At 38.6% G+C, this 24,844-nt stretch overlaps 1 protein-coding gene across 9 annotated transcripts in view; it reads left to right on the top strand.

Annotated features, from left to right (window-relative positions):
- Window positions 1-24,844, top strand: part of LOC127409770 (adhesion G protein-coupled receptor F5-like) — an 81,104-nt gene that overhangs the window by 38,650 nt on the left and 17,610 nt on the right. For 8 of the 9 annotated variants that reach the window (XM_051644577.1, XM_051644580.1, XM_051644579.1 and 5 more), the window contains 5 exons: window positions 6,173-6,319; window positions 6,436-6,582; window positions 6,688-6,771; window positions 14,998-15,114; window positions 22,924-23,024. In XM_051644577.1, the coding sequence (XP_051500537.1) occupies window positions 6,173-6,319; window positions 6,436-6,582; window positions 6,688-6,771; window positions 14,998-15,114; window positions 22,924-23,024 (596 nt within the window). The remainder of the gene's footprint in view (window positions 1-6,172; window positions 6,320-6,435; window positions 6,583-6,687; window positions 6,772-14,997; window positions 15,115-22,923; window positions 23,025-24,844) is intronic. The other variant, XM_051644578.1, reaches the window with a different exon arrangement.

Raw genomic sequence — 24,844 nt, 5'->3', positions numbered from 1 at the left:
CTCTGGCATCCCTCATGGTATAATATTGGGAGGAGACTTTAATCTTTTGATGGTCCTTGATCATAGTGAAGCAAAAGTGTGTAAGCCTTGAAAAAGTGTAAGCCACAAAAAAGTGTAAAAATCTTGGTCTTACAGATATTTGGAGACTTTTGAACACATCTGGTAGGGACTATACATTTTTTCATCAGTCCATAAGATTTATTTTAGAATAGTTTTTTTTTATATACATACTAGTCCCTCATTTCATCTGTTGTGGATTTGCTCAGTTGGAAACATCTTAGTCTCAGATCACGCCCTGGTGAGTTTAGAGGTGTTGCCACATACAGAGAAAAATAAATCATATAGTTGGCGCTTTAATGTATCCCTTTTGCAAAATCCTGAATTCCAACAAATGTTAAAGGCTGAAATCAGTGTTTATATAGAGATCAACTGGTCCTTAGTATCCTCTGTGGGCGTGGCTTGGGAGGCACTTAAAGCGGTCAGATCATACAGTATGCCTCATTCATCAAAAAATCCAAAGAACGAGAACTCGTGGAGTTTGAAGGGACTATTAAAAGTGCAGAGGCAGAGCTGAAGCATCGAATGTTGTCTGATGGCCTCAGAGAATTGACCCAATTGAAATACAGATATAATACTATTTTGTTGTGAAAGGTGGAGTTTTGGCTATTCAGGGCAAGACAGTCATACTTTGAGTTGGGGGACAAAGCAGGGAAGCTTTTGGCTAGATATATAAAGCAGAGAGAGTCTTTTTCTACCAGTCCCTCAGTGAAATCTGCTGGTGGTGACATTTTTATCTTGGCCATTGATATTAATAATGCTTTTAAAGAATTATATCTTGATTTTTATTGTTCCACATCTTTGTCTACTGAAGTGGATATTAGAAACTTTGTGGATCCATTAGAACTCCCTAAACTGACGACTGAGGAAAACAATTCTCTTGATTCTGAGATAACCTTGGAGGAGCTTGGCGAGGTAATTAAGGCCTTGCCTACAGGCAATACTCCAGGGCCAGATGGCTTTGCTGCTGAATTTTTTAGATCTTATGCTACAGAGCTGGCTCCACTTTTGCTAGAAGTTTATATGGAATCATTAAAGAATGGAAAGCTTCCACCAACCATGACACAAGCCCGGATCAGTCTGTTACTTAAAAAGGACAAAGATCCAAGTGAGTGTAAGAGTTACCATCCAATTTCCCTGATCCAGCTAGACGTTAAAATATTGTCAAAAATTCTGGCTAACCAATTAAGTAAAGTTATGACATCTCTTATACATTTGATCAGGTGGGGTTTATTCGGGGCCGCAGCTTTTCTGATAACATTAGGCGTTTCATCAATATCATGTAGTCAGTGGCGAATGATCAGACTCCGGTCGCTGTCATCACACTTGACGCTGAAAAGGCATTTGATATGGTAGAATGGGATTATCTTTTTAAGATTTTGGAAATATACGGGTTCGGGAATACTTTTATTGGATGGATTAAGTCACTTTATAGACACCTGGTAGCAGCGGTACAAACAAATGGATTAATTTCAGATTATTTTACTCTGGATAGGGGCACCTGGCAGGGTTGCCCTCTTTCCCCATTATTGTTCTGTCTTCCCCTGGAACCATTAGCAGCCGCGATAAGAAAGGAAGATGACTTTCCAGGGGTGGTGGTGGAAGGTATGGCGCATAAGCTTTTGCTTTACGCTTATGATATTTTATTATTTGTCTCTGACCCTACTAGATCTATGCCTTGCCTCCACAGAATTATTAATTCCTTTTCTAAGTTTTCAGGATACAGAGTCAATTGGTCTAAATCCGAAGCTTTGGCTCTGACAGCATACTGCCCAGTAATGGCTTTTCAGCCGGGCGCCTTCCAGTGGCCCAAACAGGGCTTTAAGTATTTGGGCATTTTATTCCCAGCAAATTTGTCTGATTAAGTTAGAGTTAATTTTGACCCCTTAATAAAAAGGATTTCGAGCGATTTGGGCAGGTGGGCTTCATTACATATATCTATGATTGGGAAGGTTAATGTTATTAAAATGAATTGTATTCCAAAATGTAACTATCTGCTACAGTCTCTCCCTGTAGATGTCCCCCTCTCTTATTTCAAGCAATTTGATAGCATAGTGAAGTCCTTCATTTGGAATGGTAAGTGTCCCAGATTACATTTCAATAAGTTACATAGGCCGACTGACAAAGGTGGTCTAGGCCTAACCAAGATTTGTTTTATTATTATGCATTCGGTCTCAGACATTTGGCTCATTAATCACTTCCACCTGAGAGAGCCCCTCCCTGGTTTTGTATTGAACAGGAAGTTCTTGTCCCTATTTCACCATTGCACAGCCTTTCTATCAAACTAACCGGAGAAGTTAAGTTACACCCCGTTACCTTGCATTTACTCGCGCTATGGACAAAAGTGTCCAGAGTGTTTAATTCGGACATTTACTTAAATGTTGCCTCAAGCATATGGCTGAACCCAAAACTATGTATTAATAAGTCCCCATTCTGGTGGTCAGAGTGGATTGTGAGGGGGTTGCTACACTCTGTGATCTATATGAGAGTGGAGTGTTGAGATCCTTTTAGGTATTTACAGCTGCACCACCTGCACTGTACTATTTTTGGGAGTAGCATACACCCCCCTAAAGTGGCAGACACTCTGGGAGGGGTGATTACTGCTTTTGGAAAAGGTCATGAGGCATCAGTGTATTACTCCCTGCTAATTCAGAGTCTGGCAGATGGAGCTTTAACTTCTATCAAGAGATTATGGGAGAAAGATTTTAAATTGGTATTGGAGGAGGGAGTGTGGGCTAGGATTCTAAAAAACATCAAGTCTGTATTGAGAGATGCAAGGGTGCACCTTATGCAATTCAAGATTTTACATAGATTCTATTGGACCTCCTTTAGACTGTATAGGCTTGGTCTTAAAGACACACCCACCTGCTGGCGATGCCAATCGGAGGATGGAGACACGGCCCATGTTTTTTGGTGGTGTGCTGAGATTCAGGAATTTTGGTTGAAGGTTCAGAGTTTTGTGTGTGACATGTTGGGCACTTGAGTTTTGTTTTGCCTCAGACTCTGTGTTTTGAGCGATGGGGCGATCATTGACTTAGGAGATAAATACATAAAAAATTGGGTCCTGACCAGTGCTATGATAGGCAAGCAGATTGTTTTAAGGGGATGGAAATCGGCTGGCGTGCCCTCAATTCGGGAGTGGTGCAAGGAGATGGGGAGGGTGGCAGCTTTCGAGGAGGTGTCGTGTAGAAGGCTGGGGATCTGGGATTCATTTTATGGGAAATGAGGCAGTTATTTGATGTTTTTGGGGGACTCTTGGGGAGGGACCGTGGAGAGAGAGGCGTAGTTTTAGATGTGTATGATTATTATATATTTTTTATTTTATTTTTTATTACTCGCACAGCTCGGTCTTCAGTGGTCCCCTCCAGAAGAGCTAGAAAAGTCTCGCCTGGATGAATGGTTTTTGAAAACCGGCCGTCGTCAACAGACCACGGTCCTAAGAAGTGCACCATTCTTCCCTGAGGTCCACGCAGAGCTCACAAAGATCTGGTGTGTGCCCTGCTCATCACGCACTCAGATCGGAGGTGCTGCTGTCCTCACTAAAGTAAATCAAGCAGAGGAAAATGGCTACTCAAAGCTTCCCCACCCACCTCTCCAAGCCATGTCAACTGACGTCCGCACTGGCTGGAAGAATTAATACAGCCGCGTGCCAAGCTGGTTCAGCACACCACAGCATGTTGGTGCTCAAGATTTTTTCAAGCTAAGCTCCTCAGATAAATGGACGAGCAAGGCCCCAATCCAGAGCTATTCAAAGAGCTCCGCACCGCTACAGATTTGGCGCTGCAAGCCACGAAAGCTACTGATCAGGCCCTCTGCAAAGCGATGAGCAACATAGTGGTTCTGGACTGGCCTATTTGGCATCTCTCATGGAGGTGAATGATGCAGAGTAAGCCGCCCTCCTTGACACCCCGTTGTTGCCCAACGGTCTCTTTGGCATTGCCGTGGAAGGCTATTCAGAACACTTCATCGCTACACAAGCAGTCCAAAGCAATAAAACACTTTCTGCCAAAGGATATTAGCACTTCCCCTTTCCCGGCACGCTCCCGATCTAATTCCGGTCAGCATCCAAAAAAGAATACATCTCTCGCTGCCCCAGCACAGCCAAAAGCTACTGCTGAGCTGTCTGTGAAGCCACACAAACCATGGCCCAAGCGTAAGCACCCGCCTTCTCAGCATGAACACCGCGCCGATGGAAAAACCCCAGACGGGCAGCAGAAACATTCCTAACATGCCAAGCCCCATGAAGAGTAGCCCAGAGCTCGCCGTTATTCATGGCCCAGAGCCGAAAAGGCTCGATTCAAGGCACACAGTGTTTCTCCCCTCTTCCCCAATACTGTTCATCGGGAACGGGACATGTATATTACTCAAATCAAGACTGCTCTCACAAAAGAGAAAAAAGCACCCGTTGTACAAAAACATTTGTCAAGAAGCTTGACTCAACAACTTCAGCAGCAGCCACTTCAACAGGAGGACAGGGAGATGATGGGGATGAAAACCTATGGGTGCTCCTGGACAGGGAACCACAGAGTGTCAATGCTGATGCAACTGCTGAAGTACACTGTAACTTGAAAGAACCATATCTTACCAGAACAAGTGATCCACTTGACTACTGGGAAAATCACCAAACGATATTCCCTCATCTGTTCCACTGGGGCAAGAAATACCTCTCAATACCAGCAACATCTGTACCAAAAAATAAAATAAAAATAAAAATAAAAATTTAAATGCTAAAATACTGGAACAGCTTATAATCTGAAATAAAATTTCCTAATGACACTGCATTTGTCTTGTTTTGTCCTTGTCACAGTCAAATCATTTCCATTTCAGACACAGGCCTATACAATTTAAAACAAAATGTGTAAACCTTTGCGTTAACTTCTTAAAAATTTTACCTAGATGTAAAAATAAAACCATATAAAAAAGAAATAAAATTGCATTTAAATCACTAAAAATTATGGCACTTGGTTTAATGGTATTTAATGATTTTTAGATTACATTTAATAGATTACACTTTCATTAAAACATTTGCAGTTGGTTTGTACAAAATGTCATTATACTGTACATATTTAGGCTGTGTTCTTTTTGCATTAATACTGTTTTGACCAGCAGGTGTCACCAGCTTGCGGTGTTTCAAGCGCTTCGAAACAGTGAATCATTTTGTGAAGCAATTAGTTCAGTTGACTCAGAGTTTCGAAAAGCTTTGTTTTCAGCCATCACTAACTGCTGGCAGAGGCATGCAAAAAAGAAGAGGATGTTATCTCTTGTCACTAATAGACCACTCACCTCTCTTTTTTTACTTGTAAATACTGTATGTTCATTATGGTTTCTGTCAAGTCTCTAACAAGTCTCCTTTGGAAGTCTCTTCTCAGCAACAATAAAGTCCTGTTCACACCGTGTAATGTCACGCAGTTTCAATGAGCGCTCATACGACCGGAAATAAGCATGCACACACCCCTGTGTCATCTGGCGGACAGCTCTGGAGTTTGCTCAAAATTCTTCGGCGCCACAGAGATTAACCTGCATAGTTTTCCCATTACTGTTAACATGACCCAAATCATAATCAAAGGACATAGATTATTTACTCTAGTCATCACTGGATGATATATAGTGTATATGTATATACTGTATGTAGCCTACACAATGTATTTTCATTTACAAGTATGTCTTTTTGTGGTTTGACAGCTTGAATGAAACCTTTTCAGGCACACAGAGAAATTGCATAATATTTTCTAATCATTCAGTTTGCACAGTTACACCAGTTTCATACACTAACCTGCCAACTCATCAACACCACTTTATTCATTCTTGAAGAAGTACAAAAACTTTTATACATTTTGTGTATGGTGACAACTAGATCAACAACTTGGTTTGGATTTTGCCTTGTCCTAGAACCAACCACCAGCTTCAGTAAATGATATATCACCCTCTTGTGGTCACCCAATGCTATTATAAATTAGGCTTCTGATTTCAATGTTGGCTAATGTTAATATATTGATGACTCAAAAACGTATTGATAAAATAACATGTTGATCAATGATCAATATTTCATGACATAGTAACCCATGCTTTATTAAGCGTGTGATTTATTGATGGCTAATATATTAATTTTTTTCAGATGTGAATGAATGTCAGTTAAATCTATCCATATGTGGTCTGGACTCCACCTGCACAAATAATACTGCAGATTACATTTACAATTTCTTGGTTGGATTTACTACTATAATGTCAGAACTCACTATCGGAATTAATAAGACATGCAAAGGTTTGTTCTATCTTCACATCTAAGTATAATCTAATCTTGAATAATAGTAACCTGTGCACTATTAAATATGCAATACTGGTGGGCACTATCTTTTTTTGTTTTTGTTTTTTCTTCAGATGTGGATAAATGTCAGGTCAGTTTATCTATACAGCAATGTGGTTCGTATTCCAAATGCAAAAATAATATTGCAGGTTACATTTGGTATGTCTTGGCTGGATATATTGAATCAGAACTCACCATCAGAATTGATATGACATGCAAAGGTTTGTTTTAGCTTCACATCTGTTTATACTCTCTGCTTTAATAATAGTAACCTGTGCACTATTAAACATATGATTTATTGATGGGCACTATTTTTGTTGTTTCAGATGTGGATGAATGTCTGGTCAGTTTATACACATATACTGCACCAAAGTTCGATCTCACCATCGCAGTTAATAACACATGCAAAGGTTGGTTCTAGCTTCATATCTGTGTTTACTCTTAACTTTAATAATAGTTACTAGGCTTGGGATTGATGCCTTTTACACACATCAATAATCAGAAAATGTTCTCTGTGATTATCAATATACAGTAAATGTGCATTTTTCAGATATACTGTAAATAAGGCTGGTTGTTGCACAACAATATTTCTCTCTTCATACATATTTCTCAACACAACTTTGATAAAATGTGAGCGGCAGGGTAAATTGTCTAGTTACTGACAGAATGTTTGATTTCTGGTTTAGTATGTGAGTGCATAGTATTTCTGGTTTCCCCAGACAGCAGTTCAGAGACAGCTGAAAATTGCAATTATTTGGTGTTTACAAAAAAGAGATTTAAAATGTATGGTACCATCGCAATGTGGACACATGAAGGCAATCTCATAAACAGTGTGTTTATTTAAGGCTGTTGTTGGCCACAGCCTCACCTTACACTCTGCAATTGTTTCGAGAGTCACACTTTAAAGTTTTTAAAAGTTATCACAAAAGTGAGAGTGCATTCATTTACATTTTTGAAGCAGACTACAAAATCAATTTGCGAAACTTACACTACATTCAACACTAACACTTCCCTCAAACAAACATGTGAAATGGGCTATTCTCTTTGGATACTTTGTCGGTCTTATGTTATTTCTGTTAAGGGAATTGTAAAATTAGCACTCTGTGTAGTAGGCTAGCAGATACAAGTTTGTTTACAAATAGCGGCTGCTGACTCCTCGCATCTCATTACTTTGTGCATCATAGGTTTATGACCAGTCACAAGTTGCTGCACCTCCCACAGTTCCTCTACGCCCCCAAAAGTACCTACCCTGGAGCAGGAGCTAAAAATGTCCCTTAAAACAGCTATAGGCCCTTTCCCACTGGCGGTGGCAAAGCCCATTTTAGGTACTTTTCCACAGGACTAGTACTTTGTCACTTTCGCACCTAAGGAACTATAGTTCCTCTGAACTACTTTAGGGGGATATTTAGCTCCTACTCTGGAGTAGGTACTTTGGGGGCATAGAGAGACTGTAGGAGACTGTGGGATGTGCTGCAGCCAGTGATTGGTCAAAAACCTATGACACACAAAGCATTGAGAAAGGAGAGGAGTCCACAGCCGCCATTTGTAAACAACTAGCCGCTAGCCTGCTACTCAGAGGATTGCACTAATTTTATAATTGCCTTAACAGAAATAAAATAAAACCAAAAAGTATACAAAGTATACACCCGTTTCACATACAGTATGTGTGTAACTTCATCGGGGGACACGCTTTGAGTTTTCATAGCATCTGTACTGTTTGTACTGTGTGTACACAGAAAATAATTCTGATTTAAGAATTTTTTTTTTTTCTGGGATGATGGATATAAATAATCAGATGTTTATCGAGAGTGGGTAACTGAACTCTATTATACACTAAACCATCATGAAATCTTGTTTACATGACAGAAGTATTGCGTGCTTACTGTGTGGTAACTTGCATCAAGACGTGTTTTTTAAGTCAATGAGTGAGTATTTAAGTACAGTCATTTATGTTGAGTAAAAGCCTTTATTGTAAAAGATTGTGTTGATAAATAGGTTTATAGTGCATTTTCAACATGTTGTCAGCTGAGTTCAGCATAGTCATCTGACCGCTTGTCTCATCTCTCACTCCGGTTTCAGCAGCACGGCACTCTGCCTGCACAGCTCTACTGCCCAGTTTAAACTTTAACCTGAAGATACAGACTGTTCAGAGACCAGTTTCTATTCATCCAAACATGCTGTCGTTTAAACTATTAACTGATTAGGCAGCTGCCTACATTTTCAGATGCAGCCAAAGCTTGTGTAAAACAGCCCTAAGAAAAGTGTAGCTCCGATCCTGGCATCCTCCATCGATGTTGTTGATTTCAGCGTTGTTGATTTCGTTGTTGTTATTGAATCGCCCGTTCCAACCATGTCAGAAGAAAAATGGTCGATACTAGATGATGTCACTACGGTGGCAACTATTTGAATGCAAATGCAACAGGGAAAAAGCCTCCTCTGGTGTTCCTTTCCTCGTAAGAGTTCTCATCTAGAAAATTACTAAAGGAAAAGTACCAGGACTGTAGGTGGGAAAGGGCCTTATGAGGAACTATAGTTCCTCAGGTGCGAAAACTATGAAAATTACTAGTCCCTGGGAAAAGTACCTAAAACTGGCTTTAGTCCCTGCAGTGGGAAAGGGCCTATAAAAATAATAAATAAATAAATAAGAGTGTACATGACAAAGGAATGATTTGATTGCAAACAGGGGCAGGGTTTAAAATTACAGGCAACCACTGGGAAGGCTGGAGTTAGTTAGGCATATGGTATAGTGTCATCCAATTATAAATTACAATAAACAAGGTTGAAAGATGAACCAAAGATGTCTGTCCATCTATGTGAAAAAGACACCGTTATATGTTTTTCTCCCAATAAAAGTATGATAAATTAAGGACAAATAACACTGAACATTAAACATTTTCAAGAATAAAGATACAATTAAGGTCAATGTGCAATTATAATAAATATATATATATATATATATATATATATATATATATATATATATATATATATATATATATTTATTTTTAAGATACACTGTGCATTTTAGAATAATAGTAAAGTCATCAAAACTATGGAATAACATCAATGGAACTATTGGAATTATGTTGTGACTAAACAAAATCCAAAGTAAATCAAACCTGTGTTATATTTTAGCATCTTCAAAGTAGTCACCCTTTGCCTAGAATTTGCAGACATGTACTCTTGACATTTTCTCAACCAACTTCTTGAGGTATCACCCTGGGATGCTTTTTAAACAGTATTGAAGAAGTTCCCATCTATGTTGGGCACTTATTGGCTGCTTTTCTTTATTATTTAGTCCAAGTCATCAATTTCAAAAATCTTTTTTAAAATTAAATTTTAGTTTTAAAATGAAATAAATTAATATGGTTGCACAATTATATTTTTATCTACAAAACTAATTTCAAACATTTAAGCATACACCTTCAAATCAAAAGATTTTTAAGATCATGAGAAACATTTCAGTCAAGTGTTTCAAAAGTTTTGACGAGTAGTGTGTGTGTGTGTGTGTGTGTGTGTGTGTGTGTATTTATATATATATATATATATATATATATATATATATATATATATATATACACACAAACATTCATACATACAATATACACGGATCAGCAACAACATTAAAATATTGTGTAGGTTCCCCTCGTGCCACCAAAACAGCGCCAATCCGCATTCTGAGATGCTATTCTTCTCACCACAATTGCACAGAGCTGTTATCTGAGTTACCATAGATTTTGTCAGTTCGAACCAGTCTGCCTATTCTCTGTTGATTTTCACACACAACGGTCTCTAGAATTTACTCAGAATGGTGCCAAAAACAAAAAGCATCCAGTGAGTGGCAGTTCTGTGGATGGAAATGCCTTGTTGATGAGAGAGGTCAGCGGAGAATGGCCAGACTGGTTCAAACTGACAAAGTCTACGGTAACACAGAATACAGCTCTGTACAATTGTGGTGAGAAGAATAGCATCTCAGAATGCTATTCCGAAATGCGGGCTGGCGCTGTTTTGACGGTATGAGGGGGACCTACACAATATTAGGCAGGTGGTTTTAATGTTGTGGCTGATCGGTTTATATATATATATATATATATATATATATACACACAGGTGCATCTCAATAAATTAGAATGTCGTGGAAAAGTTCATTTATTTCAGTAATTCAACTCAAATTGTGAAACTTGTGTATTAAATAAATTCAATGCACACAGACTGAAGTAGTTTAAGTCTTTGGTTCTTTTAATTGTGATGATTTCGGCTCACATTTAACAAAAACCCACCAATTCACTATCTCAAAAAATTTGAATACATCATAAGACCAATAAAAAAAAACATTTTTAGTGAATTGTTGGCCTTCTGGAAAGTATGTTCATTTACTGTATATGTACTCAATACTTGGTAGGGGCTCCTTTTGCTTTAATTACTGCCTCAATTCGGCGTGGCATGGAGGTGATCAGTTTGTGGCACTGCTGTGGTGGTATGGAAGCCCAGGTTTCTTTGACAGTGGCCTTCAGCTCATCTGCATTTTTTGGTCTCTTGTTTCTCATTTTCCTCTTGACAATACCCCATAGATTCTCTATGGGGTTCAGGTCTGGTGAGTTTGCTGGCCAGTCAAGCACACCAACACCATGGTCATTTAACCAACTTTTGGTGCTTTTGGCAGTGTGGGCAGGTGCCAAATCCTGCTGGAAAATGAACTCAGCATCTCTAAAAAGCTGATCAGCAGAAGGAAGCATGAAGTGCTCCAAAATTTCTTGGTAAATGGGTGCAGTGACTTTGCTTTTCAAAAAACACAATGGACCAACACCAGCAGATGACATTGCACCCCAAATCATCACAGACTGTGGAAACTTAACACTGGACTTCAAGCAACTTGGGCTATGAGCTTCTCCACCCTTCCTCCAGACTCTAGGACCTTGGTTTCCAAATGAAATACAAAACTTGCTCTCATCTGAAAAGAGGACTTTGGAACACTGGGCAACAGTCCAGTTCTTCTTCTCCTTAGCCCAGGTAAGACACCTCTGACGTTGTCTGTGGTTCAGGAGTGGCTTAACAAGAGGAATACGACAACTGTAGCCAAATTCCTTGACACGTCTGTGTGTGGTGGCTCTTGATGCCTTGACCCCAGCCTCAGTCCATTCCTTGTGAAGTTCACTCAAATTCTTGAATCGATTTTGCTGGACAATCATAAGGCTGCGGTTCTCTCGGTTGGTTGTGCATCTTTTTCTTCAACACTTTTTCCTTCCACTCAACTTTCTGTTAACATGCTTGGATACAGCACTCTGTGAACAGCCAGCTTCTTTGGCAATGAATGTTTGTGGCTTACCCTCCTTGTGAAGGGTGTCAATGATTGTCTTCAGGACAACTGTCAGATCAGCGGTCTTCCCCATGATTGTGTAGCCTAGTGAACCAAACTGAGAGACCATTTTGAAGGCTCAGGAAACCTTTGCAGGTGTTTTGAGTTGATTAGCTGATTGGCATGTCAAAATATTCTAATTTTTTGAGATAGTGAATTGGTGGGTTTTTGTTAAATGTGAGCCAAAATCATCACAATTAAAAGAACCAAAGACTTAAACTACTTCAGTCTGTGTGCATTGAATTTATTTAATACATGAGTTTCACAATTTGAGTTGAATTACTGAAATAAATGAACTTTTCCACGACATTCTAATTTATTGAGATGCACCTGTATATTAGAGGTCGACCGATAGTGGATTTTACCGATACCGATAACTAAGTTGGGCAGTACCTGCCGATAACCGATTAATCAACCAACAGTTTTTAAAATTGATACTGAATGAAAAAATAACACTCAAAGTAAAATAGTGCTGAACTTTATTACAAAAATAAACAGTACTGACTGAACCATGAAAATGTATTGTACATTTTAAAATGAAATAAATATATAAATATTAATATATATGAACTAATATTCTAATTTTAAAGTCAGCTGATTTTTAAATTGACATTGTTTCCTTAGTCCACAAGAGGGCGCAATAAACACATAAGCCATTCAGCCTCGTTATATTAATGCATAGAACATTTCTATCCAGGCTGTTAAAAAAAAGAGCATTTCATATTCAACTAATGTGCATAAAATAAATAAATTAAACATTTTAGTCGGTCAATATTCTCAAATGTTAAGTCAAAAATAAAATGAGGGGGGAAAGGCTTCAATAGAGAGTTCACATGGTGTTACACTTGCACTGATTTCTACTACTCCAGACTCAAGCTTCATAATAACAGCGAAATACCACATTGTTTTTTATTCAGTACAGTTGCATGTAGAGTAGCAATATTCACAGATAGCAATGGTATTCGGCTGAACTCGATGGTGAAGCGGCTCAGACTATGAGCCCAGGCCAGGGGCTGTTCAAACAGACGGAACACAAAACACTGGAACTGAACGCTAGGTTCTCGAGACACACATTCCAAGTTTAACATCTTTCCTGACAAAGCATTTAAACAACTCATTGCTTAATCTGAGAAACGCTTATAAGAGAGCAAGACGCAACGGCCAAAGACCTCCACCTACTGTAAGGGGCTGTTCACACTGAACGCTTTTGCAACCATCCATTTGTTTTTCTATATAAACGCATGCTAGACTAAAGTCTTTGTGTCCCTTTGTCTTTCTTTATTCAGCATCTCATGCAGGAGCACTGTTTTTTAGATGATGTGTCTAATTAAAAAGAACTTTAAAAAGCATCTTGAGACACCTGCTTTCTGTTAAACTGTATTTGTTGTGCTGTGTCTAGCCTTTTTTAGCACAAGAATGTGATCAATCTGAAGTCATTGTATTACAGTGAGGATAATTTTTTTTTATTATTATTGAAATCAGATGCGTTTCTGATTTGTTTAAACTTTTGGCTGCTGCATTAAGATATTGATTTGCTTTCTCACATCACTAGCTTTAAATATGCAACTTAGCTGGCTAATGAATGCATAAATGCGACCAGCTGGATATAAACTAATGCAAATAGATGGTAATAGATGGTAACAATCGTGACATTTAAACATTTGGGTAGGACTTGCGTGTATTTTTGTCACATTGTTCTAACTGCTTGAGGTTAGCTTTAATGTTAGCATCCTCTCAGCCTTGTAGGCAAACGTACTGCTGTTCTCTACTAATGCAGCATCTAGTCAACAAATTAATTACTTTATAATGATATGACAATGTGTACTGTTGTGTACTGTATACATACCTTTTCGTTATTGATGTTTTAAATCCGCATCTTAAGTGTCCCACTCCATGCAGAGTGTAGTCTCACGTGTCAAAACAAACAGCACAAGGCATCAGTGAAGTACTGCTCCCATATTGTATAATGACAGCGGACCCTTCCCAGCCGCTCCAGCACCAGACGCTATGGGGAAAAACTATCAGTGTGGATTTTTGCAATTAACCGATAGTTCCATTAATCTGTTATCGGTGCCGATGAATCGGCAAAACCAGTATATGTCGGTTGACCTCTAATATATATGTCTAAGGAAGGGAAATAGTTAGTGTTTCTTTTAATGGCACAAACCAGCACAAAATCGAACACAAACGAAAGGCACCGATTTAGAGTGATTTGGACCACATGGAGTGGAAAGTGAAGTCACACAGCCAAAAAAATCATGTCTAATATCTCAAACACCAAACCAGCACAAATGTTCATTTTGTGGCACAAATCAGGACAAACGCAGCACAAACAAATGGTATAGTCTTGGTAATTATTTAATTATATGGGGTGCCAACATCATGGAGGTCATTAAATCACATCTTGAAACCATGATTTCACCTAGGGCCTCACAAACCAATGATCCAGCCCTGCGTTTCCTTAATAGTTAGGTTTTGATATGGCTTTGGGAAACTGATCCTAGACCAGCAGTTATGGGCCACTTTATCACAGAGCAGAAATCGGAAGCAACAGGCGGTGGATTGAGAACGATTATTCTGCTATGAAATCTCTATGGTTAAGATCTCAGCTCGCACAATGAAATACTCATGTGTACATTGGATGCATGAAAGAAAAATGCTGCGCCAGCAAATTAGTACACACTGATTAGTAAAATCAGACATGTTTATTTTTAATGCAGGGATTTTGTGTGTGTGTGTGTGTGTGTGTGTGTGTGTGTGTGTGTGTGTGTGTGTGTGTGTGTGTGTGTGTGTGTGTGTGTTTGCAGGGATTAAATTTGAAGATTATTGGACAGACAGTCAATTTATTAAGTGACAAGCTGTTTCCACAAAAGCGGTTTATTCAGCGTACTGAAGAATCTATTCCTTTGACTTGCATTCAAACAAGCCCTCCCACTTTTTAAGCACCTTTAAGTTAATGAACACAAACATAATTTTCTAGTAAATATTAACTTATGTTGCACACCATATCACATGGGTGTGGGCAGCAGAGGAGCTGTTTTGTAAGTTGTTTAGGAAGGCAAAAAAAAAAAAAAAGGCAGCGAAAGAAACATTACACTGCTTAGTGTGATTTAACTCTTGTAAAACAATGCATATAAAGTCTTTATTTTACATTTATTAGAATGCCAACATTTAGACCATTGTCTTCATCCAGTTCATTAAATAAATAAAATATTCATAAAAATGATTTATTGTTTCATTTTGATTGATTGTTGTTTTTGTTTTTTTCAAAAATCTTCAGTGTCAACAGTATTACCAACAATAAGTACAACACCAACAAGAAGTACAACACCAACAATAACTACAACACCAACCACAACTACTCCAACAACAACTATTACTACAGCTATATCAAAAGGTATGTATATACTGTACAATTATGAGATAAAGCCAGTTCACTCTGCCCCAACAATTAGCAACAAGCGGCAAATTCAAGCATTCTAAAGTTGGCTGTATTTAATATTATATTGTTATATATAATATTATATTATATATAACAATCAATATATTATATAAATATATAAAAATGTATAAGAATGTTGAGATGTGTTCACACTGATCCAACAAACACCAACATCAACTTACATCTTTTTTGTACACCTTTTAAGAAGATGATGCTGTGGATAAAGCCTAGCATGCGCAATTTAATATATACGTATAATGTAATGTATATGATTTATTGTTTAGTATGTATTTAATGTGACAATAGGCTGGGCAATTCCAGCGTTATGGATGTGACATTTTCAGTGAAAATGTGAAATTTAACTTCATATATAAATGACTCGTTACCAGTATATCAAACTATTTTTATGTATAATCATAGACCCCTGCAGATAAAACCCCACACATCAGAAAAGTTTCAGTCTGGGCAAGGTTTTTTTTTTTTTTTTTTTTTTTTTTTTTTCAGTTTAGATCGGGAAATGAGCTTTCATTACGGATGTGACAAAAATGGACATGAGTTTTTGGGAGATCACACACTTTGTAAAAACTCTGCGAATTAAATGTTTTATTATCTGTCGTTTTCATATAAATGGGGAAAAACCAGCGTTACGGATGTGACATCTCTTCGTTACAGACGTGACAGTTGTGAAAGCAGCACTTACATCATGAGGTGAAACCATTGAAAACGCTTTGAAATCTGCAGACTTTAACCTCTGAGATATATATTACGTTATAATACCATCAATGCTGCGCAACCAAATGGAATTTCAAAAATAAACATTTGCTGCGTCAGAAACAGCGTACTGTCACAGTATGTACAGTATTTGATGAAGGACGCCCTTTTCTGCCAGCAAAACAGTACGTTCTTTTAGGTAGGCTATGCATAGGAGTAGTATAAATAGATTTCGGACATACTTCATCCGGGAACGTTAGCATTGTCTTGTTACCCGAATATATGAGGTAATAACCATAGATATCTATGGTAATAACAACAACCGCAAAAACTATCTGCTTTGGATTTGTTAAACAAGCACCATTAAGCACAAGGAACCAGTGTTGCCAACTTAGCGACATTAACTACGTTTCCATCCAAGGATTTTTTTTTTTTTTTTGCGAAAAAAGGTTTAGCGCATCAAAATAAAGCTGATGGAAACAAGTGTTGACATAATATTTTTCCGTTTAACTTTTACTCTACTGCATAAACTCTATGTCGATACTTCAAATGTCGCGAAAAAGTGGTTTGGAAACACTTTTTGTCGAGAAAATTGGCATTAACGCAAAAATGTAGTGTCACATGACAGAGTTTACCCCAATCGTTAGCCTGTGTTAATCATGACCACAGTATACAGGTGCATCTCAATATATTAGAATGTCGTGGAAAAGTTCATTTATTTCAGTAATTCAACTCAAATTGTGAAACTCGTGTATTAAATAAATTCAATGCACACAGACTGAAGTAGTTTAAGTCTTTGGTTCTTTTAATTGTGATGATTTCGGCTCACATTTAACAAAAACCCACCAATTCACTATCTCAAAAAATTAGAATACATCATAAGACCAATAAAAAAAACATTTTTAGTGAATTGTTGGCCTTCTGGAAAGTATGTTCATTTACTGTATATGTACTCAATACTTGGTAGGGGCTCCTTTTGCTTTAATTACTGTCTCAATTCGGCGTGGCATGGAGGTGATCAGTTTGTGGCACTGCTGAGGTGGTATGGAAGCCCAGGTTTCTTTGACAGTGGCCTTCAGCTCATCTGCATTTTTTGGTCTCTTGTTTCTCATTTTCCTCTTGACAATACCTCATAGATTCTCTATGGGGTTCAGGTCTGGTGAGTTTGCTGGCCAGTCAAGCACACCAACACCATGGTCATTTAACCAACTTTTGGTGCTTTTGGCAGTGTGGGCAGGTGCCAAATCCTGCTGGAAAATGAAATCAGCATCTTTAAAAAGCTGGTCAGCAGAAGGAAGCATGAAGTGCTCCAAAATTTCTTGGTAAATGGGTGCAGTGACTTTGGTTTTCAAAAAACACAATGGACCAACACCAGTAGATGACATTGCACCCCAAATCATCACAGACTGTGGAAACTTAACACTGGACTTCAAGCAACTTGGGCTATGAGCTTCTCCACCCTTCCTCCAGACTCTAGGACCTTGGTTTCCAAATGAAATACAAAACTTGCTCTCATCTGATAAGAGGACTTTGGAACACTGGGCAACAGTCCAGTTCTTCTTCTCCTTAGCCCAGGTAAGACGCCTCTGACGTTGTCTGTGGTTCAGGAGTGGCTTAACAAGAAGAATACGACAACTGTAGCCAAATTCCTTGACACGTCTGTGTGTGGTGGCTCTTGATGCCTTGACCCCAGCCTCAGTCCATTCCTTGTGAAGTTCACCCAAATTCTTGAATCGATTTTGCTTGACAATCCTCATAAGGCTGCGGTTCTCTCGGTTGGTTGTGCATCTTTTTCTGTTAACATGCTTGGATACAGCACTCTGTGAACAGCCAGCTTCTTTGGCAATGAATGTTTGTGGCTTACCCTCCTTGTGAAGGGTGTCAATGATTGTCTTCTGGACAACTGTCAGATCAGCAGTCTTCCCCATGATTGTGTAGCCTAGTGAACCAAACTGAGAGACCATTTTGAAGGCTCAGGAAACTTTTGCAGGTGTTTTGAGCTGATTAGCTGATTGGCATGTCACCATATTCTAATTTTTTGAGATAGTGAATTGGTGGGTTTTTGTTAAATGTGAGCCAAAATCATCACAATTAAAAGAACCAAAGACTTAAACTACTTCAGTCTGTGTGCACTGAATTTATTTAATACACGAGTTTCACAATTTGAGTTGAATTACTGAAATAAATGAACTTTTCCACGACATTCTAATTTATTGAGATGCACCTGTACATCCTTGAAAGCTAATTTATTGTGCTTGATTATGGATTGATCTTAACGGCATATAGATCTGATGCTGCAAAAATGACACTTCCAGGAGTGCCAACACAAATATCTCGTATCATGCACATCGACAAGTGCACAGAGAACAAATGAATGGCCACTGTTTGCGATTAATTTAATCGCGGTAGCCATTCGTTTATTTATTAAAGTTGCTTTTCCACACCATTCAAAATAATAGACGGCAGTAACGTAATTAGCCCACAATACAAAAAACATATAATTTCTGTGCACAAAGATGTTTAAAATTAAAAAATAAATACACAATACTAGGAGAAAAACATAAGTGTGCTTTTTGGGAACACTAACAGCCCAATTCTATTGTTTAGTTTACTTTTGAAAAAATGCCGGCAAAAATTCCCTGTATGAAATTAAATTACCAAATGAAAAAAGCATTAACTGAAAAAAATAAATTACCAAAAAAATAAAACAATAATAATAATAATATTTTTAGACGTATATGCCTTTTCGTCACACAACATTTAATTAGCTTTACCCTGTTCTGTAGACAAAATAAATAAATAAATAAAGTCGGCTGAATGACATTATCAGAATGTTCTGCACTTTTTTCAAGACTATAAACTATCAGAACTATTTGTCCAATGCTGAGTTCACTTTCAGAAAATGAGCTTTTGAACATTTTAAAACGTTTAAATATTTTAAATCTAAACCTCTTTACCTCCGATCGCATTTACTGAGCTTCTTCAGAAAATGTAAATTGCATTATGACGCTCAAATTAATTTTAGATGACAATCAAGTTCAGTTGGTCGTTAAAAGTTGCTGGACAAATATGCAGGACATAATGCAGTTGTGATGGCGATGCTTTAGATTAGATGATTGTTCAAAAGAGCCTATTGAATATCAGGAATGTATCATATGTAAAACATGATATTACACCGCATAATTGTTTTAATAGCTGTGCACACAGCATATACACATCGATGGATGGTCCTTATACTAAGACTGAAAGTTCCCCCAACTATTTGGTGCAGGTTGCCAGCTTGAACAGGGCCATGACGATTCGCTTTCGGGTTGGAACCAGTGGCAACCTGCGATAGGCGCAACATCAGGACCAATATTACAGTCCTATCAGAAGGGCAACTGTTCCCTTTTGATTGCAATTTCTCCTCGTCTGATTGCATTTATTTGTGAAATTAAAATGACAGTAAACTGGCTAATTTCAACGAATTGTCTCAATACTCTCCCCATTTTACCAAAACTTCGGAGGAAAAAATTAGGGACATCTGGGAGGCGAATTAGCGATAAACACATTTCTGTATGGAAACGGCTTAAGGGCAGATTTCTTTTGCCATAAACCAAAACTTTTGCGACAAAGTGGTTTTATTTTTTATTTTATTTTATTTTATTTATTTATTTTTTTTTTGTTGTTGTTTGTTTTTTGTTTGTTTGTTTGTTTTTTAGGCATGACGTCATCACGCACACCATTTTTATCGATAAAAGGCCATTTGAATGGAAACAGGCAGAAGACGGAAAATTTCGCAAAATTTGTTTTACTTTGTCGATAACAAAGTAAAAGCGTGAAAAAGAGGCATCTAGCAAGTAGCACAATTTTAGCAACTTCTGCAGTCTGCTTTAGCGACATTCTTCCACATCTGGTGACACAAAAAACATCTGCTCTAGCATGACTGATGTCTCATTTTTCTCTGTTGTCTAGCGCCCCCCTGTGTTTCAAGTAATATGACTGACCTGCATGCCATTAGGAGTTGAATTTATGTGCATATGGATATTCTGTAAATCGAATGACTGACGAGCTTACGTGTTGGTATTTGTTGCGACAGTCTCAGTCTCAATTCACATGCATGCTCTCCGTTTCGAAAAGAAAAGTCAGCCTACAGCGATAGAAGAGCACTGATAAATTATTTAGCAGGGCGAGAGAGTGAGAAAGAGAGAGAGAATGGAAATGAACACCTGATCTTTAATAAAGTGTAGAGATAAGTGATATAAACAGATGAGCTGTCACTCTCAAAAAGTCATTGTGACACAGTAACACTGGCACAATACACACTGATGGTTCAGCATCACATAACAGATATGTTAAAAATAATAAGATATATTACAAATTATCTTCAAAACAGCTCCACGTGAGGCATTATAAGGCATATAGATCCATGTTTAAAATAAATCATAATAAAAAACATCCCCAACTCTACACCGCTGCCTACCCCTGGTTACTATTGCTTGGATTGTTTTGGACTATGTCATTGTTCAATAATGCAGTTTAATTACAAATTAAATAAATAAATAGAAATCCCCCACTGTCTAAATGTTTGACAAGTTCAATTAGTGATAGCTAAATGATTAGTATTTAAATACTAATTGTTAAATCATTAGTTCAATAATAATAATAACTACTATATATATATATATATATATATATATATATATATATATATATATATATATATATATATATATATATATATATGGTTCTAAACCTTTAAAGAATTGTCGTAGCTCTTAATGCCAATTTATTTACATATGTAAATTTGATGTCTTACGTAATAAATGACATCACGTGATTGAGCTACTTTTAGTGACATTTCAGCATGCCTTTGGTGACTTTCCATGAGAAATAGTTGGCAATGAAAGAATCTTGGTATATGTAGCACTACAGTTGAGAAGAGGCGTCCGCCTCGCGATTCACCGCCGTTCCTTTTACGTTCCAGCGTTTTGAACCTGACGTTGCCTCAGCTCCCGAGGGATCATTGGATCAAGTGTCCAGCTGATCCGCACTCAACACACTCTCACGGCAAAATCATCAGAATTCGTACGACTTTTCTAAATTTGGCTAATTCGTATATGGTGCGACTGCACTCATTTGAATTCCTACAACTTTCACTACAGCCAATTACGATGCTGGACATCGTTTCCATCTAATACGCAACAATTACTTGCTTCTGTCACACACAACATCTTCCTATCATGTTTACACACTCTACTGATTGGTTAAGTTTAGATAAGGGGTTTGAGTTAGGGCATAAAATAAATAAGAATGTCCTTAACGCCTCGTGCGCGGAACTCGCGCTTACTTCTGCATTAGACATCCGGGAATTTGCATGTAATGAAGTCATACGACTTTATGTGAACAACATCGTGCGAGACAATACAAAATAGCTAACTAGTAAATTATGTAAGAATTTCCATGAGATCGGGTTGTCCGCACTTCAAAATCTCGCCGGAAATCGTAGGTCATCCGGGTATTTCTCGCTTACTGTTTAATGAATACTATGTTATCGGACATTGGCACAATGTTTTTGGCATTCAATATAGTAGAGAAGTGTGGATATTCAGAACAGATTTCTGAATATGCCCCCCATCTGCCGTTGGTCAAAGAACCTGATAGTCATGCCCCCAACTCACGCCATTGGCCAAGTCAATGTTCTTGTCTCTCTTGAGACAGGTCGCTCAAAACAAACAGTTTTTTTTATAGTACTTTACTTACTTATAGTTTCCCCTGCATGTTAAGCTGTGATAGGAGAAAGTATTTTAACACCGAAAAAGTTACATACTTCAGCTGTTAGTCAGAGTTTTTTTTATTGTAAGGCTGAAAGCCTGACTCCATTAAAATCAATCTGACTCCAATTAAAGTTGTTGTAAATATATAATTGTATTGAGAGAAAAAAGAGCACTTTGATAAGTAGATTAAAAACGTAGGATTAAACTTGAATATTCAAGTAACATTAATGTGTGAAAAAGAGAGGGAGAGGACGACCTTCCTCAGTGGTTTAGAACTAAACGTACAAGGGTCTAAATATTTATAGTCTTAATTCAATATTTTCAGTAATTTATGGGTGAATAATCAAAGTTAGAATTGCTTTAGCTTTCAGTATAAATAGTGATAAAAGAGAGGTTCTAAAACCTTTAGACAAAGTGAAGTTAATAATTAAGTTGCATGATAAATATGCAAAGAGTAGAATGGAAAATGTTAGGAAAATTGCATCAATAACAGTTGATGCACTGTTCTGTGGGAGAGGCCATGTAAGACTGTCTCCACGATCAGCTGCCAAGTTTCCCTCTTATACCTTCTGAGAATTGTTACAACTTCAAAGACCATCTGAATGAAAATACCTAGACAACTGAAAGAAAACAGAAAGCTAATTAAACCTTGAGGCATCTGATGGGGGATATCTGTATGTACCCATGTTTTAGCAATAGTTTTAATTGTTACTTTGTGATGCTTGACATCTCCATTGATTTCATTACACTTCTGGTTATGTTACAAGCAGCAAAATGAGACCAGTAATGGCACCATTATGTGATAAAACATAGAAGTTATATTAAAAGTATAGAGACTGTCATTTTGCTCAGCCCTACATTATACATCACAAAATGTACTGTATGTAATGTTAAATATTATATTGAGGATTGTTGCTTTCACTTGTTTATGAATCAATGCAAATTGTGTTTCAAAAAGTATGCATTTTGGTTTTAAAACTTAAATTTGATGGTTGGAATCATCCTGTTGAATAAATTATACTGATAAAAGGAATGTATACAATTGTGTTGCATATAGATTATTTTAATTTGTTAGTATTACAGGTATTTTGTTTGTTTGTTTGTTTTGGATTTTGCTCAAATATTCTACCCTGCCAAAACTAACAGCAGGTATATACTGTAAAAAATAATGTGATATACATATAGCTAAAAAATGTGCATGTGTGTCACTCTGCATGATGATGTTTAGTATATATTTTTGAGGAATATTGTGTATATGCACGAATAAATGCACACTTTCTTTCCTTCTTTTTTACAGTTATTACTATGTCAATGAGAATAGATGAAAATTTTGATACCAGTCTGACAAGCCCTACTGATGAGAAGTACAAATTTTATGCAAATAATATCAAGTCAGCAGTGAGTATTTTCATATATTATGATTTCCTATATTATTGTAACGTTCTGTAATGTTGGTGCTGGCAATGACGATGATGAAGACATGAAGTAAAGATGAACCCAAGTGCAGTTTATTTACATAAGTGATATCCAATAACCCTGACTATAAACATGAATAAAACATAAACATGAACATGAACAACATTACCAGTGACCATGACGTGTGACTCTGGCTCGTCGACCATGACGTGGGACTCCGGCTCGGCATCTGCCAACCCCCACAGTGAACGTAGAACCAGTAATCTGTAGGGCAAGGTCGATATACTGAGCCAGGCTGAGGGAATTGACCGCCAGGCATCAAAGTGGAGATTGGCTCACTTAATCCAAAACGGAAACAGTCTTTGAAAAAGTCCATCCGGCAGGTCAGATCGCAGAAGTCCTCAACATAATCCTCCATGGTCCTTCTGGGCCTTCGGAGAGCCCCGTTTGAGCCTCTAGAGTCAGTCGAGCTGAAAACCCTCTCCTTGAAGATGGCGCTCACCTCCATCAAGAGGGTTGGGGACCTGCAGGCATTCTCTGTCAGTGATACCTGCCTGGAGTTTGGTCCAGAGGACTCGCACGTGGTCCTGAGACCCAAACCGGGCTATGTGCCCAAGGTTCCCATGACCCCTTTTAGGGATCAGGTGGTGAGCCTGCAAGCACTGCCCCGGGAGGAGGCAGACCCAGCCTTGTCATTGCTGTGTCCGGTGCATGCTTTGCGCACCTACTTGGATTGCACGTAGAACTTTAGACGCTCTGAGCAGCTCTTTGTCTGCTTTGGCGGACAGCGGAAAGGGAACGCTGTCTCCAAACAGAGGCTTGCCCACTGGACCGTGGATGCCATCGTGCTGGCATACTAGGTCCAGGCTGTGCCCGCCCCTTTGGGAATATGAGCACACTCAACGGGGAGTGTGGCATCCTCGTGGGCACTGGCCAATGGCACCTCTCTAGCAGACATCTGCAGGGCAGCGGCCTGGGCAACACCCAATACCATTGTGAGATTTTATAATCTCCAGGTTGAGCCGGTTTCATCCCAAGTATTGTCAGGTACGAACAGGTATGTGTACGGGACAGCTGGCCGGGTGTATCGCTTGCGTACAGCACCTTTCCCCTCCGTGAGGTGAAGATGTGCGCTCTTTTCTCCCATGCGAGTTCACAAGTACATGAACCCTGGATGTCTTTCCTCCCTAGCCCTGTGGCTGGCGAATTCGGTGGAGGAATTCCTAGCCAGACCCAGTACGTGTGCTAGCGTGCCCTGTACTGGGGTAGGTGCTCCACAGGCACCGGTTACCTCCGGTAGCACCCTGTGATGTATTTTCCATGGTACGGTCTCCCTATCGGTTGACCCGCATCTCCCTTGGGCAGAGCCCTCTCTGCCTCCGGTCGCTGTGTTTGTAGAGCTCCTCCCCTTCGGGCAGGATGTACCACTGTGCCTCTTCCATGTGCGGCTCGTGAACCCACATGACATATTTGCCACATGTTAACCTCCCCTTCGGGCAGGATGTGGTCTCCGGTGTCTTTTCTCCCTGAAAGAATAGGAAGGGAAAAGAACTCCTTCCCCGGCATGAATAATAGCGTTAGATGGCCCTAGCTGAATCTAAATACTCTGTGGAGAGAAAAAACATAGAGAGAAAAGGCCGTGGCTGGTGCGGCCTGCTCCCATACTAGTTACGTTTCTTCAACCCCCCCCCCCCTCCCAAGGGATGTGGGGAACTACATGACATTTTTTGGGGCGTTGGGGGAGGCTACGTGCATACCAGTGCATCTGCTATTACGCACGCAGCAGCTTGCTTGCACCTGCA

Source organism: Myxocyprinus asiaticus, chromosome 19, assembly GCF_019703515.2.
Source record: "Myxocyprinus asiaticus isolate MX2 ecotype Aquarium Trade chromosome 19, UBuf_Myxa_2, whole genome shotgun sequence".
NCBI lineage: Eukaryota > Metazoa > Chordata > Actinopteri > Cypriniformes > Catostomidae > Myxocyprinus > Myxocyprinus asiaticus.
The sequence above is the reverse complement of the archived record's forward strand: the minus strand, read 5'-3'. Positions and strand labels throughout refer to the sequence as shown.